Source organism: Lissotriton helveticus, chromosome 5_1, assembly GCF_964261635.1.
Source record: "Lissotriton helveticus chromosome 5_1, aLisHel1.1, whole genome shotgun sequence".
In the NCBI taxonomy this organism is placed as follows: Eukaryota; Metazoa; Chordata; class Amphibia; order Caudata; family Salamandridae; genus Lissotriton; species Lissotriton helveticus.
Window position 1 is genome coordinate 1996707478 of NC_136065.1, and position 16816 is coordinate 1996724293.

Genomic DNA, 16816 nt, shown 5'->3' on the forward strand with positions numbered 1-16816 from the left:
CTTCTCCGTAGATATAATAAACGGACACCAAAAATCTAGGGGTTGCTCTATTAATCCACAAAAACCTACGCTAAGGGTACAGAAAACTGGTATAATGTTGGAACAAATATCGCATCTACGGCCATGAAAATATCACTGGCACTGTGTATAACTTCACAAAACATCATTTATTCTGACTTGTTCAAAAGCAAAAACCATTTCTCCTGGTTTCTCGCACTGAAAAGCAGTGTGTACATTAAACAATTCAAATGTACATTGACATAACAAAAAACCACATTATTTTACACACAAAAAGGGGGGGGGAGACAAAACACGCATTCACTGTACATCAGATGTATGTATTCTCATCTGTCTCCAAGATATTTAAAACACAATATGGCTGCAACTGTTGTTTATCAATGGCAGTCCATATAGAAGGTAGTCCATTCAGAGTCCACACAAGGGAATGTCCGGCCCTCATCCTCATCAGCTTTGATGTGGGTAACCGTTCTTTCGTTTCTTTACATTTCAAAAGCAGGACTTCCCCAATTGCACACGAGCCACCCGCAACAACCCCCCCCCCCCCCCCCCGGCTGATTTCACTGAAACGGCCCTGAAACCCTCAAGAACCGAGCCTCCTTTCCGTTCTGCCAGACCTCAGTTCCCACTTGCATCCTTTTTCCCACATCTAATTTTCCCATTCACTTTAGCATGTCGCTCTCTAGCCCACTACCTCGTAAAGCACCTCTGCACCCAGACACACCAGGGCAGGTAAAACTGAACTAATGGTGCTTTCTTGGTCCCAGGCCCCTACTTACCTTAAGTCCAGAAAAACAGTCCTGTAAGTCGATTGCAAGGGTACCTATGCAGTGTATGTTTCTCCTATAGGATAACAGTAAAGCGTTCAAGGCTCATTCCTAAAAAGTTATTTGACTGTATTTTTTCAAATAACTGTAATGATCTGTAACTCCAAAAGTACTTGCCTGATTCTGATAATCTTGGTGTCTAAAATTATATGAAAATCTGTACTATTTGAGTCTGTTTATCATTTATTAACTCTGTGTATACAAAAAATGCCTAACACTCCCCTCTGATAATCCTTAAGCTGCTCGACCACACTACCACAAATGGAGCACCTTGGGATTGTTTGAGCAAGCCCTTGCTCACTAGTAGGGATACTTGGACTCTCTACGCAGTATTCCTCATTTTAGTTTACTATATAGAGAGCCATCTTCTTCCACCTACCATGCGGCACCCACATAACACCGATCTCAAAATGCTTCACTGGCTCCTTATACACAAGCGGAGCCAGTTCAAAGTTCCTATGCACGACAGGACCAGAATACCTGAACAACTGCATACAGTTCCACCAGCCCACCTACACACTGCCTCACTCTCACTTGCATGCACTCTCCACATCCGCAAAGGCAGAGCAGGAGGCCACTGTTTCTCCTACATGCCCAAAACACGGAAAGACCTTCCTCAATACATCGGAGCCTCCTTCTCACTTCTTGTATTCTGCAAGAAGTTAAAGACCTGGCTTTTCGACCTACACACCTGCCAAGGTGTCTGGATACCCTTGCGGGTGAGTAGTGCACTATTCAAATCAACATAAGGGCCTCACTACGATGTCAGTCGGAAAACATTCCGACTGACTCTGTGTCGGAATGGTTTCTGACTGAATCGGATTCGGGTAGACCTAGCAACCGATTACGCTGTCTCTGATCACTGTTCTGTCGGACTCCCATTGACTTCAATGGGAGCCAGTGTACCAACTGACAACACAGGTTCCCATTACGAAATGAGGTGGTTGCGGAAAACCGTGCACCCTGTGGTGGGCACCCTGTGCCTGCCACACCCTGCATGGTTGGAAAGAGGGGACCCAGGAGTACCACCACGGACCCCAACCGGGGGCCTCTGGTGAAGGGAGGCCTGCTAGGGGCCCACAAAGTCTGTTTATGACATCCGATCTGTGTAGGACAAACCGCGTCAGAAAGGCTTTCCGAATTCGGTAGGACGGATTTGTTTGAGTCGGTCGGAAACGCGGGTTCTGACATGGATTCTGACAAACCGAATGCCATTCGAAGCCTTTCCGACCGACATCATAATAGGGTCCCAAGTTAAAGTAGTCCAGTGGACTGCAGCACTAACCCAAATCCACCATGCTATTCTCTGTGCAGGGAGTGTTTTTTCTGGTAACTTATCCGCAGTCCTGTTAGTACAAGGATATAGTGGAAATTAAAAGTATTTGTTCATCTTGCAGACAACACATTCAACTTTACGCTATGTAATATGCGTAGGATCTCGAATGATGTTCTATACTGAATGTTTGCTGTAAAAATGCAAAAAGTCTTAGTACAAAGAAGTTGGAATATATAAAAACTTATTTCAAATAAATGGTTGCATTAAAAAATGTTTTAATGAAATGTGTTTTTATAAAAACATAGTTTGAATACTTACAATATGAATTGCAAGTAATTTTTGAATGGGTCTGTGTAAGGATAAGGTCATGGGTTGGTTTTAGGACTTAGTAAGGGAGTAGGTATGGGTTATAGATAAAGTTTAGGGTTAAGGGCTACAGTTAGAGCCAGGATAAGGATATGGGTTTGTTAGGATAAAGGGTCATTGTTACGGTAAGGCACAAGGTTAGGGTTATTGTAAGGGTGGGTTTAGGCTGAAGCATAGGAATAGGGTCAGCCTAGGTTATCTTTATGGATTAATTAGAATTCTGATTTGATTAAGGGATGGTGAACTGTTGGGGTTTAGAGTATGCTTTAAGGTTTAAGGCTAATTGCCTTTTTTTATGAATTAGATTTCAGAACATTGCCACTTAAAATGTACCTTTAGTGTTCCAATTTCAGATTTTAAGTTCTAAACTTGTATATGTGCGGTTTCTTTTTTACAGTTTGTATTCTGTGTTTTTTTTCTAGAGTGGAGATGGGTCCGCAGCTTTGCAGGTAACTAAAATTGGTCCTCTTTTGATTCCTAGCTTCTTCATATTTCTTTGTAATTATTTCCAGTGATCTGCATCTCCGAGCCTCTGTGCATTATTTTGATATTGTTCCTATATTAACAATGTGCAGGATGTTGGAGGGTCTCTGCTGTAAAAAAACACAGGCTATATATTCCTGTTGTGATATTATTCATACTTTGGCACTAGAGCACAGTGAACACAAGGAGATAATGGAAGGAGAGCTGAAGCTTTTCAGACACTCCACCCCTCACCCCCCCCCCCCCCCCGTCACAGATCTGGGTTGAATCTATCATCGTTTTTTAGCTCACTTTGCCACCCCAGTTCAGACCCAGCTATCATATGAAAATCTGTTTTGATTCTCTACCACATGGGAACAGTCCAGTCCGAATTGCCAAGCCAGGTCTTCCCTGGACCGGAAAAAAGCATCCTGGATTTCGGAGTTACACCCCTCATCAGCCAGGCTAGCTTGAATCCAATGGCAAAGTGAGTAAGGTAACCACGTCTGGGCATACCCTGCCAACTTAGGGTGAACCAGGCAAACACAAGGAGATGATGGATGGAGCGCTGAAACTTTTCAGACACTCACCCCCAGTCAGAGATCTGGGTTGAATCCGGAATACCGAGCGATCACTCAAAAATTTAACGCGACGAGCCCCTTGATACCTCCCAACTCCTTGCTGCACTCTACCACATGGCCCTCACATAATTGGGTACAACTGAAGCAGTCAACCGAGTATTGCGCCTAAGGTAATACAGGCGCTCACAAGGAAAACCCACCGGACGATCTTCCTGATACTCCAGCTCCTCGCTGGGATAAACCAATTTTTGTGGGCTAGACCTCTGTAAAACAGCACCGTCTGTGCATCATCAGTTGAGGTCTGTGGTCCCATTCCTCCCCCACTTTCTGGACAGCCGTCTTGGCACCAACATGAGTGGGAAGCAGTAAGGACGAAAACGGGCTGAATCAATAGATATAAGACTGAAACAATAGAAAGAAGACAAACCATAAATGTGGTGGCCATCTTAAGGTACACAACACCACCACCCTTCTGGACAACCTGGCCAATCTCGGACTCAAACAACTTGTTGACACCCCCACCCACCTTGCCGGGCACACGCTCGACCCAATCTTCACCTCCAGCAAACACATCTCCTTCGACCACACCACAGCTCTCCATTGGACGGACCACGCTGCGTTCACTTCAACTACAAAAAGACCACGACCCACCACAACCTATTCCCCGAAGAAATTGGAACAAAATCACCACCGCCCAACTCTTCACTTCGCTCCACCAAAACCCCCTTGCCATATCATCGGACCCAAACCAAGCAGCCACCAACCTCACACAATGGATCACCCTCAGCGCCAACGAACTAGCACCCTTGAAACACCATCAAATCAGGTGAAGCACCAAAAAAGCCCCCTGGTTCAACGATGACCTTAAGAAATCCAAGAAGTTATGCCGCACCCTCGAGAAAGCCTGGAGAAAAAACCCAACCACTGACAACCTGGCCACCCTCAAGAACGCCACCCGCAAACACCACCAACTGATCCGATCCACCAAGAAATCAGCATTCAGAGATCGACTAGACAACAACGCCCAAAACAGCAAGGAACTTTTCAACATCGTAAAAGAATTTACCAACCCCACCGCCGGCACCAACGACGTCACCCCCTCCCAAGACCTCTGCGACTCCTTATCCTCATTCTTCCACAACAAAATCGCCGACATACATAACAGCTTTGAAAACCATTCCGAAGACCAGTCCACTCCACCCACCTCCGAACCAAAACAGCACTCTAACAACCTTTGCGCCTGGAACCCAATCACTACAGAGGACACCATCCGCCTGATGAACTCCATCCACTCTGGATCGCCAACCGACCCATTCCCCCACCACATTTTCAACAAAGCATACTCCATCATCGCACCCCATCTCCGCGATGTCATCAACTGTTCCTTCAACTCCGCTACCTTCCCGGAAAACTGGAAACATGCCGAACTCGGCGCCCTTCTAAAGAAACCCACAGCAGACCCCTCTGAACTAAAGAACTACCGCCCCATCTCGCTCCTCCCATTCCCTGCCAAAGTCATTGAGAAAGCCGTCGACAATCAGCTCGCTGCCTTCCTTGAATCCAACAAATCCCTCGACCCCTCACAGTCCGGCTTCCGAGCCAAACACAGCACCGAAACCGCCCTTATCGCAGCTACAGACGACAGCCGAACGCTACTGGACAACGGTGAAACAGCTGCCCTCATCTTACTTGACCTCTCCGCCGCCTTCGACACAGTCTGTCATAGCACCCTCATACAACGCCTCAGCAACGTCGGAATACATGGAAAAGCTCTGGACTGGATCATCTCGTTCCTCGCCGGAAGAACACAGAGAGTCCGCCTCCCCCCATTCAAATCAGAGGCCACCGAAGTCATCTGCGGCGTACCACAAGGATCATCACTCAGTCCCACCCTCTTCAACGTTTACATGAGTCCCCTCGCATCCATCGCTCGACAACACAACCTCAACATCATCTCCTACGCAGACGACACCCAGCTGATCCTCTCCCTCACCAAAGACCCAAACACCGCCAAAACCAACCTACACGAAGGAATGAAAGAAGTAGCTGAATGGATGAAGAACAGCCGTTTAAAACTAAACTCAGACAAAACGGAAGTCCTCATCTTAGGATCATCCCCCTCTGCCTGGGACGAATCATGGTGGCCACCAGCCCTGGGTACAGCACCCATACCTACAGATCACGCACGTAACCTGGGCTTCATCCTAGACTCCTCTCTCTCGATGACCAGACAAGTCAACGCCGTCTCATCATCATGCTTCAACATCCTACGCATGCTCAAAAAAATATTCCGCTGGATCCCCACCGAAACAAGAAAGACAGTCACCCACGCACTGGTCACAAGCCGACTAGACTACGGAAACACCCTTTACGCCGGAACCACAGCCAAACTACAGAAAAAACTCCAACGCATCCAAAACGCCTCAGCCAGACTCGTACTGGACATCCCCCATCAAGCCCACATTTCCGGTCACCTGAAAGACCTCCACTGGCTCCCCATCAACAAGAGAATAACGTTCCGTCTCCTCACCCACGCACTCAAGGCCCTCCACGACCTAGGACCCGAATGCCTCAACACACGACTGTCCTTCTACACACCCACCCGCCAACTACGATCGTCCAATCAAGCGCTCGCCGCAATTCCGCGCATCCACAGATCCACCATGGGGGGGAGATCCTTCTCCTACTTAGCGGCCAAAACCTGGAAATCTCTCCCCACTCACCTCCGCTTCACACAGAACCACCTCTCCTTCAGAAAGCAGCTAAAAACCTGGCTATTCGATAAGTAAATCACCCATCCTCCCTCAAGCGCCTTGAGACCCTCTGGGTGAGTAGTGCGCTATACAAATTTCTGAACTTGAACACACCTTCCAACCAACTAAACACCAAGAATAGCAGACACAATCGCCAAGATCGACTGCGATCTTGTTTAGGGCATAACATAAGAAAGAAGACTAAAACGTGAAAAGCAGCAGACATCTTGGATTGGGCACACTCCCACCTACTAAACACCAAGAACAGCAGCCATCCTGGATGGGCCAGCTGCGCACTAATGTTAACCCTACTGTACTCACACCCTCATCTCCCCACAATCCAAATTGAGAATTAACTTATCGGCCTCCATATCTTGAGATCAACCATGAAGAGTCAGAATTTCTTATTCGCTGCAGCAAAAATGAAGACTCCTTTTTAATTTCCAAAATCAACAAAGACACAAATATGCAAGCTTCCACAGTATCCCCCACCTCTACACTGCCCAGCTCCCTGAAACCCAATGGACTAAACCCTTTCATAACCTACCCCCCGAACCTTTCAGCTAATGCCACCAAAAACCTCAAACACAAACTGAGTAGGCAACACCCAGAAATACTAATAGCTGATATCTACTTCAACACCTCTAAGGGGTTAAAGAAAACCGATTTTATCTTCCACACACCCTGACCGACGAAATGGTGCACAACCTTAACTAACCTCTTTAATATTGCAAAATCCACCAACATCCCAGACGGCCGAAAACTGACGATCGCCAACTCCCTCACCTTAAGGGGCAAAGCCACTATAAACATCTACAGGAACGGAAGTATCACGATCCAAGATGATGACATTCTGCATTACATAAACTCCATTTTTGTGACCCTAAGGAACACCGTTCACCTCAAGACCAACTGCCCCCTCCTGACTCAACATCCACCTGGGGGTATGACAGGATGGTAACCATTTGAGACCCGCCAATCATCCCAACTCCTCTGCCATAAGTCTCTCTGCCCACTCCTCTGCCTCAAATGAACTTGCCTCCGCCACCCCTCTTGAATACGTCTCATCCCCCCACCCTCCAATGGTAGGCCAGACTGCTGAGCTGACTTTGGAGAGCAGACCAGCTCGTAGAAATATCAACTACTCTAATCCCCACCCACCAACACCCATATCCAGCCTTACTCAAAGCTGCCTCCACCCCTTCTTTGTCTCTCCCACACCTTGCGGAATGCAGACAGACACAGGTGATTACTGGAATCGGGAGAGACATTAACCATCCAAAAACTGCCAGACCTCCAATCAGACGTCCAGCAGTAGTAACTTCAACTATATACTGATAAACTGCAGACCTGCAACTAAACATGCAACCAACCTAGCTGAAACCGTTGTGAACCATGATATTGACTTTGCATTTATCACAGAAACATTGTGAAATGACACCTCCTATCCCTTCCTTGACCTACTAGTCCCTCCCAGCTTCTCAATCATCAAGAAAGACTGGGGTGGCATAGCCATTACTCACAAGAGTAACATTCACATGGCCGAAATAGACACCTATACCTACCCCACACTTGAACATATCAGCACTAAGCTAACAACGAAGAACAATAAAATAACGAAATGTCACCTCCTTTATCACCCACTCAACTTTGTAGAACTCCTTTCAGAAATGAAAATGCACTGCTCATTCTCCAACAACAACTTATTCCTAAGCGACTTCAATCTGCACTAGAATGATGAAAAAGACTCACTTCAACAATCCTTAAACATTCTCTTTCTTAGCAAAGACTTTAGCTAGCACTGCAAAGGTCAAACTCATACCAGAGGTGCAACCCTGGATGCTATTATAAAGGAAATCCTCAGCACACGTCTGTATTGTATCTAAACATTTATCTGCCGATTGTATGCATAAAATATTAACACAGTATTTTAAGTTTCCTGTTTTTCTTTCTTTATTCTTATAGCTTCTCTTCACCCGACACGTGTTTCGTCACATACACTGGGAAATCGTACCGCAACTTTCTCAAGGCTCTTCAAGTGAGGTTCTCGCACTCGATAGTCATGGTTGTGGGCTACGTTGATGACGGAGCTGTCCTTGCAAGCTCGTGGATCGGTCAGACGGAGACCTTTCCCGAATGAAGAACTGATTTTAGCGCAGAAGACCGATATTCTTCCCATTGTGAGTTGGCATTATCACCACATAAGAAAAGAATGTAGCAAAGATTGTCGAGCCTTGAGAAAGTCCCATGACGGTTTCCCAGTGTATGCGACGAAACACGTGTCGGCTGAAGAGAAACTATAAGAATAAAGAAAGAAAAACAAGACACTCGAAATACTGTTATTATTTATGCATACAATGTGCAGATAAATGTTTAGATAAACTACAGACGTGTGCTGAGGTTTCCTTTGTGTATTAAGTGGCCTGGGCCTCAATTCTGGGGGAGGTTGGTGGTGCTCCTCACCTTACAGCACCGTCCGGAATTCAGGATCTATTGAAACTAATATATGTTCGATTTTCCTGAGTGGCGCCGTTTCACTTAGCTCAATACCACTGTCCGTTCAAAGGTCTGCACGCTATTATAGCCCGCAATGAAGCAGCAAGTATTGACAACATCCTTCCAATCGCCTGGTCGGACCACCACATCATTCTGTTCCACCTGAACCAGACTGTAATACCCCCTATTCAGACTCAAAAACCATACAATGGACCCACAACACAAGTGAGATTCCCATGTAAATGTAAATGTTTTTGAGCTTGTAAAGCGCACTGCTACCCGTCCGTAGGTCTCCTGGCGCTGTATTACTCTGGGGAACCCGTCCTGGCTTTCCCTGTGGGATGGTCCCTTGCTGTGAGTCCCCAAGGTGGAGCCAGACATCCCCGGAATTGGTGGGGCCATTGTGGAGATTAGGCAAGCTAATGCCCCGAGTTGCCGAGTGGAACCCCTGATTAGAGTAAGCACCGAAGCGAGAATTATCGAATCCGCTGGCCAAGGTCCATGACCCTGCCGCGTCGGGAATTGAACCCTGGTCCCGGGCCGACTTCTGCTCTCGGGCCTGCCGCCTCTAACCAGTGAGCCACACTACTCCACTGGACGATCTAGATGACCGAATGATGTCTCCCTAGAACGCCATACTCTGCCATCGACCGGAAAACCTCCTCTTAGTAAGCATCTGTGCTAAACTTGTAAGGGGCGACCCCCCCCCTCCACCCGGAAACTGATGGAGTTAATACAAACCCCCCTCATCTCACAGGAGCGAATTCCAAGCCCTCCTCTCACCTTGCTGTTCCTCCTCCGGCCTCCATGGCATAGCCTCAACAATGCCTTAACACCACTGTGGACCAATATAATCAGCTCCCTGAGCAATGAGTTGATGCCCGACTGCCTCAAACTAGGACAAGTCACTCTCTTACTACAGAAACCAGGTGCCGACCCAGATGACCTCAACAATTTCAGAACCATTTCCAACCTTCTCTTCCTGCCCAAAAATACTTGAGAAATGCGTTTATTTTATTTATTTATTTTTGAGATTTTTATTGCGCAAACAATTACCCTAAGGTGTCTCGGCGCATGTGTGAGCTAGCAGGACCACAATAGTAGAGTTCACTGATCGAACAGCCATGTCTTTACGAGCCTCAGGAAGCTCATCAGGTTGGGGGCATTTTTGATATTTAGTGGAAGAAGGTTCCAGAGTTTTGGCGCAGCCACTAAAAAGCGGCGGTCTCCCCAAGTTACCGTTCTGGTACGAGGTACAGGTAGGAGGCAAATGTTAGCCGATCTCAGCAATCTTTTGGGGGTGTACAGTTGGAGTGCCTCAATCAGGAATTTGGGTCCAGTGCCATGCACGGCCCTATAGGCAATGCAGAGGGCCTTGAACTTAATACGGCTCTCTACTCTGAGCCAGTGAAGCTGACGGATGGCAAGGGTAGTAGGATGGCGGCGAGGGATGTTTAGAAGAATTCTGGCAGCCGCATTCTGTACAGACTGTAACTTTGACAGCACAGATTTCTGGGTGTTGAGGAAGAGGGCATTCCCATAATCCATTTTGGAGAATACCAGAGTGGAAACTAGAGTCTTCCCAGCAGAGGGGGGGAGATAAGGCAGCAGTTTCTTTATTTTCTTTAGCATGAAGAAAGCAGAGGAGACAACCTTGTTGACGTGAAGGTTGAAAGTTAATTTGCTGTCGAAGATGACTCCCAAGTTCCTCGCTTTTACCACTGGGACGGGTGGAGAGCACAGTTGTTTGGGCCACCAGATGGAAGACCATTCTGGGGCGAGGTTGCCAAAGGTCATAACCTCGGTTTTATCCGAGTTAAGCCTTAGGCAGTTGGAGGACATCCACGTACTGACCGCAAGCATTGCTTCCTGAAAATTAGCTGCTACTGCTGTACCATTCTTATGGATCGCCAGTACCAGTTGTCTCCCTATTCAAACAACACATTGATTTCAACAATCTTCTTGAATCACTACAGTCAGGATTTACAAAAGGATGTAGCACTGAAACAGCCCTACTGAACATAACCGATGACACACACAAGGTGCTGGACACATACAGATGCTGCCTACTTATCCTCCTAGACCTATCAGCGGCCTGTCATATTTATTTTTCACTTTAATTGAAAAAGAATTTATTGGTGGAGTTCTAGATGGGCTACAAAATACCATTTCATGAGTTACCTGGAATGAAGAATTTGATTTTGGTTAATAAGAAAAATAGGCCCAATATGCTTTACCAAATATCTAATACTACTAACAAGCAAATTGAGTGTAATATGGGTGAAGTGGAGTTTAATTCAATTTAGAGAATTTAATGAAAGGAGAATGAAATTTAGTAGAAACACTGAAGAAACTAGAGATTCGTTTACAGGAAGAAATGAAGAGATTTAGGAATTAGAAGAAGCATCCTAGATTTAGAATTAATCAAGGGAAGAAGGGAGTTATTTGCATAATGTGTGAGAAACATGATGATTGGGAACCTTCAAGAATGATAGGAGTGAGTGTGTGCAGATCTATACTACTATTATAAAGAGAGAGCTGAAACCTTTGAGGCAGGTAATCTCAAGAAGTACAGCACCTATCACAACACCCAATACAGCATTGTAAAAGGGAGTTGAAGCAGATGGACATAGGCTGTACATCTGGCCACCATAAACATTAGAAAGGCCAAAGAACCTTAGGGGTAAAGTAGTCCCTTGTGGACTTGGGCGTTCTGCTGTCAGCGTCTCAAACTACCCTTTGTGGGCGTCACCGTTGTCAGAGGGGCCTAGCCCAAGCGCCCAATTCACTCGCCGCAACATTCATGCCTTTGTGGGCGTCACCGTTGTCAGAGGGGCCGGGGCTGGCATTAAAAAAGGGGCGTGGCTTTCACAAGCGCGGAATTCACTCGCCGCCACATTCACGCCTTTGTGGACGTAAACGTTGTCAGAGGGGCCTGCCCCAAAACAAAAAATAAATGGGCGCCGATTTCACTGTGCGCGCCCATTCACGCTCCATTACTGATAACACTCACAGTACTTGCGGCGCGAACAAAAACAAAGCTTGACTCATTTGTGAGCCTCAGCGTTGTCAGAGGGGGAAGGCCTAAAGAAAGGGGCGCGGCTTTCACAAGCGCCCAATCGCGCTCCATTACTGATAACACTCACAGTACTCGCGGTGCTAAGTAAAACAGACCTGTAGTCATTTGTGAACCTCGGACGTTGTCAGAGGGGGCTGCCCTAAAAAAAAGGGGCGCGGCTTTCACAAGTGCGGAATTCACTTGCCAGCACATTCACGATGGATGTATGACGTTACAACGCATACTTTTACCACGCATACCATTACAACGCGGTTTTTGCCACGCATACCATTACAACGCATAGCGCTTTGGGGTGCTGGATAGTGAATAGTTTAATTTACTATTCCAACTCCAGTCCCCGTGGACACTAGGGAAGGTTATTGGATAGTAAATTAACCTATTCCCTATCCTAGAGCGCCCCCCAGCGCAATGCGTTGTAATGGTATGCGTGGTAAAAACCGCGTTGTAATGGTAGTGCGTGGTAAAAAATGCGTGGTAAAGGTTGTATACCTTCACGATACATTACTGATAACAGTCAGAGTACTTACTTTATATAGTGCAGCCATAATTTCTAAGTTAAACAAACCTTTACTCAGTTGTGTGCCTCGGCGTTGTCAGGGGGGGCTGGACTACAAAAAAATAACAAAGGGGCGCGGCTTTAACAAGCGCGGAATTCTCTCGGAGCCACATTCACGCTACATTACTGCTTACAGGCACAGTACTACCATTGGCACCTTCAAGACATTCCACAAACATTACAAAGTGACGGTAGCCTATATCAACAGGTCAAACATGACATGCGACATCAATTTTAAAGTACGAGTAAACATCGGCTTGCCTTTTCTCATACTTATGGAAGCCAAAAATGTTGTATACCGTGAAATCTTAACAAATTAAGATTTAATATTACAAACATTGCACACATTACATTTCATCCCCGGACAACGTCGGGACGGGCTGCTAGTAAAGTTATATAGTTAATAAAAAATATGTTTGCTTTTGATCCTATGTTTAGAGGTATTTAACATTGCTGTGGTAAAATAGCTTTTTTCAATATTCCAAATAAGCGGGTAGGTTCCTGTTATTTAACATGTCTTTTTCCCAGAGTGCACCATGAGTTGAATGAAATGAGACTAAAGAGATTGAGATTTTGGTTTTGTTTATCATGTCTCAGCTGGACCCCACAAACCTAACTGGTAAAACACCTCGTATGTGAGGTTACAGCGCTCCATAGCTCCCTGACTATATTGCGTGCCCTGCTTGCACTGATCTCATCTGGTATTATATCATTAATATCAAGTAGGATCACATGAATAAAAATGGCAGAAATAGGCTTGTCTCGATTTTGATTTTCCTTGCAGGAACATTCCGTAAAAATGAACATGGTGAAAAAATTTCTATTTGAAAGCAGCTCAAATAAGCAATTTTTATATCAAAAACAAACCAAGTTTCCTAGGCTTCTAGTCTTGTCTATTATTTAACAAAATGAAACGTACATAGTTACATTGGAGCGAGGCCTTTACAATTTGGAGGAGATGGATTTGTTTCTTCCGTTTCCTAACTTTTGGATTTGCTGCTTTCGGGAAACAATAGGCTGGTTTTTTTTGGAGAGCTGTATAATTATCAGTAAGAGTGGTCAGCAGACAGCGGGTGAAGAATATGGGCCGCTAAGGGAATTATTTCTCACTGGAAAAATAAAAATGTCTTTGGAACAGGGTATCCCTTTTTATTTGATTAGTCTTGATAATTTCCTTCCATAACCCATATATTTATTTAAATGTATTTATATGAAATATTTACTCAATTTACATTGACCATCTGTTTTAGTCATTTAAATTGAGTTTTCTGTTATTAGTTTATGAAAGTTACCCCCCCCCCCCCCCCCCCCCCCCCCCCCGGTATTACAATCAATAACTGCATTATCCCAAACCTCGGAGGTGCAACGCTACAGAGTCTGACAATCCGTTCCCAAAAATGGGCAGTATTTTGTTTTTCAGCCTTAGAGTACTTTATTTTATCTTGATTTTACCTTAAAGTTGCAGAAACTACAAGCAAAGAAACTTGCCACGAGCAGAAGTGTGAGTCACTGTATGATTTATAGGATGGGGTCTTAATTTTTAGGATCCCCTACACAGTGCTTGCCCTGTGCTAGAGATATCTCTTGTAACAAAAAAAAAAACATCTTAGAAGGGGCTAGGTCGCCCATTACTCACCTTAGGTTGGCTCCCACGTCACACTCCTTTTCTTACTTTCTATTGGACAATGCCTCCTCCTGTCATCCGGCGTCCTCCCCAGGCTCTTGAGTGTCCTTGGCGTGCAGCTTGGACCAAGTACTGCTTCCTGTCTGTTTCGTGCGCCTGCAGAGGTACTTTAAAAAAAATGATGAACTGTAACAGTCCATTAGAGTGCATTGTTTTGCAAGCTGTCTCTTCCCACCCCGCATGCCTCCATTGCTTCCTACCCTGTTCCCTCCACCTCCCTCCCACCACTCCCCCTGTTGCTTGCCCTGTCCACAGATCACCCCTTCTCCCGACCCGGTCACTGATTTTCCCTTCGTTGCTGGTTTCCCTGTTCCCCCACTTCCTCCCTCCCATCACTTCTTGCTCCCTCACACCTCCCGGTGCTTGCCCGGCCACAGATCACCTCCTCCCTGACCCATCACTGTTTTTCCCTTTGTTGCACTTTCTCGGTTTCCCCCACCGCCTCCCTCCCGTAGCTTCTCTCTTCCTTGCACTTCCTGGTGATTGCCCCATCCACAGATCGTCCCCTCCCCAACCCCATCACTGCTTTTCCTTTTGTTGCGCTTTCCTTGTTCCCCCACCTCCTCCCTCCTGTTGCTGCTCACGGTTGATAATCAGGGAGAGCAGATCAGCTGGATATATGGAATGGTGCTTTCGGTATCTTGGCTCTCGTCCTCCAAGCCGAGGTGAAATTCAAAATATATATAAATACAATAAGGAGAGTTTTTTTTATTAAATTAAAACCTTAACATCAAAAGAGTGCTGCGAGTCCCGCTGGGGTTGCGTGGACTCGTCCTTGTCTGTAATCTTGTCGTCCTCCCCTGTCGTACTGTTGAGCAGACAATTCCTGAAAGGCACGAGGATCAGGAACCTGGAACCTCTCAGGAGTTTTAATCTTCGAGTGATCACGTTAATCATATCTATGTTTAGAAGCATCCGGTGGTGGCGAACCACCACGAGACATAGGCTTCTGTTGCTGCTTATTTTTGCCCCAAGTATTTTTAGGAAAAACTGGACGTCCCTCTTTTACAGGAGGGATCTTGCCCTGAGACAAAGGAGAAGATCTAACTCCCAAATGTTTGCGCCCCAAGGACGTATAAAGGTCAGCAAAAATAATCGGCAACTCGCGTTTCCGATCCAGTTTATGTACCGTCAAAAGGCGTTCACGAACCACCAAAGCCGCTGCTTCACCTTTAACATTAGAAAGAATCATACCAGAGACTATTGAAAAAATGCCCAACAGTTTCATATCCAGAGCAGGACCTGCCCGCTGTTCTGTATCTTAAGAATGTTTGGAAGAATGCTAATGGAGGGGGTGCCATAGTAAAGTGTATACACTGAGGCAAACACCGTCCCCCATTTGTTGCAGTCGGCCGAAGGAGGGATTAGACCACTCGGTAAGCACAGAGTGAGGATCCTATGCTTCTCAACAGGACCAGTAAGTGGAAAAATGGTATCAGTCCTAAATGGCAAATCCTCACGATTTTGAGGACGTTTGCCCATTACCAAATTAATCATAACGGGGCTAATCACAAGACCACCACCATGTGCAGCCTGCACCAGAGGCGCTGCCCCAGGTGGAGCTACAAGATCAGGCATTTATAAAGAACAACCTCACCATATAACAAACAAACCTCCGTGTTGTAACTTCACCTTATTCCCGCGTTCCCTTTTTCCCCCCTCTCCCCCCTGCTCTATTGGTATGAACCGCGCTCCATCCTGGAGTGCGGGTTAGAATGTTGGAGGATTGTGGAAGCCGCCAAGCCGGGAGCACCTGTTGTATTTATATCAATAAACTTAATGTTGGAACCTACGATTAGCAGTGATTTATTACAACATTTGTGGCGACGAGGACGGGATGCTGAGCCAGGGTCAGTGTGGTGCCTCCCCCCTGGATATATTTGAAGCTTGAGCGGAGTGAAGTGACAAGGAAACTCACCCAGTTGAAGTACGGGAAATCGGTCTGACGATTTGCCGGTTGAGAGCGGAAGACGTGAAATTAAACTGTCGGAGTCGATGTGAAGCGGAAGACTTTTGGCAGCAGCGTTCCGTTCCGGGTTTTGAGGAGGCGTTCCTTGACACCATGCTGAGTCCCCTCCGTGGGTTGTGAGGACTGTCAGGCTGTGGTGAACGGCGGGGAGCCCTTGAGTGAAGAAGACGGAGCAGGTCTTGCTCGGATTCAGCACAGAGTTGTTGACGGGAAGTTCCGGTCCTGTGGACGTGTTTTGGAAGGAGGACCTCGTAATCTACACTCTTCCGGTGTGAAGTGTGAAGAGGGCAGGAGGAACTGAAGGTACTCCATGTGGTTCCCGAGCGAGTCGCACAGGTCTGTGAGGAGAGCCCGTGGAGCTGCGTGAGGAGAAGGGAGCGGAGAAAGGAACGTAGTCCATTTCACAACAAGGTGAAAGAAACGGCTGTGAGGTGAGCGCTACAGTTCGAGTCAGGAGTGAGTGACAGCATTGAAGAGCCACTAACCCACAACTCCCAGAAGTATTAGAGGCGAGTAAATATTAGCCTCAGTGAATTTGAAGCTGTACTGGGGCAGTGTATTGTAGCTGCATTGAGATAACATTTTAGGAACAAAAAAGTAGCTGCATTGAGAACGCTTTCGGAACAAAAAAAGTTTAGCGAGCTTGGGTTCCTGTGACTGAAAATTAACTGTGGCAATACCTTGAGTGACGTAATCGTCGAGGAGTATTGAGGAAGGGAGAAAAGTAAAACTGTACAAGGGACAGTGGT

General features: G+C 46.3%; 1 protein-coding gene across 2 annotated transcripts in view; it reads left to right on the top strand.

Moving 5' to 3' along the window:
• Positions 1-16816, top strand: part of LOC144756149 (E3 ubiquitin-protein ligase TRIM39-like) — a 439360-nt gene that overhangs the window by 351424 nt on the left and 71120 nt on the right. Inside the window, exon 7 of one of the 2 annotated variants that reach the window (XM_078645725.1) lies at positions 2910-2936. The exons of the other annotated variant lie outside the window; for it this stretch is intronic. Coding sequence (XP_078501851.1) covers positions 2910-2936 — 27 coding nt within the window. The remainder of the gene's footprint in view (positions 1-2909; positions 2937-16816) is intronic. 2 annotated transcript variants of the gene reach the window in all.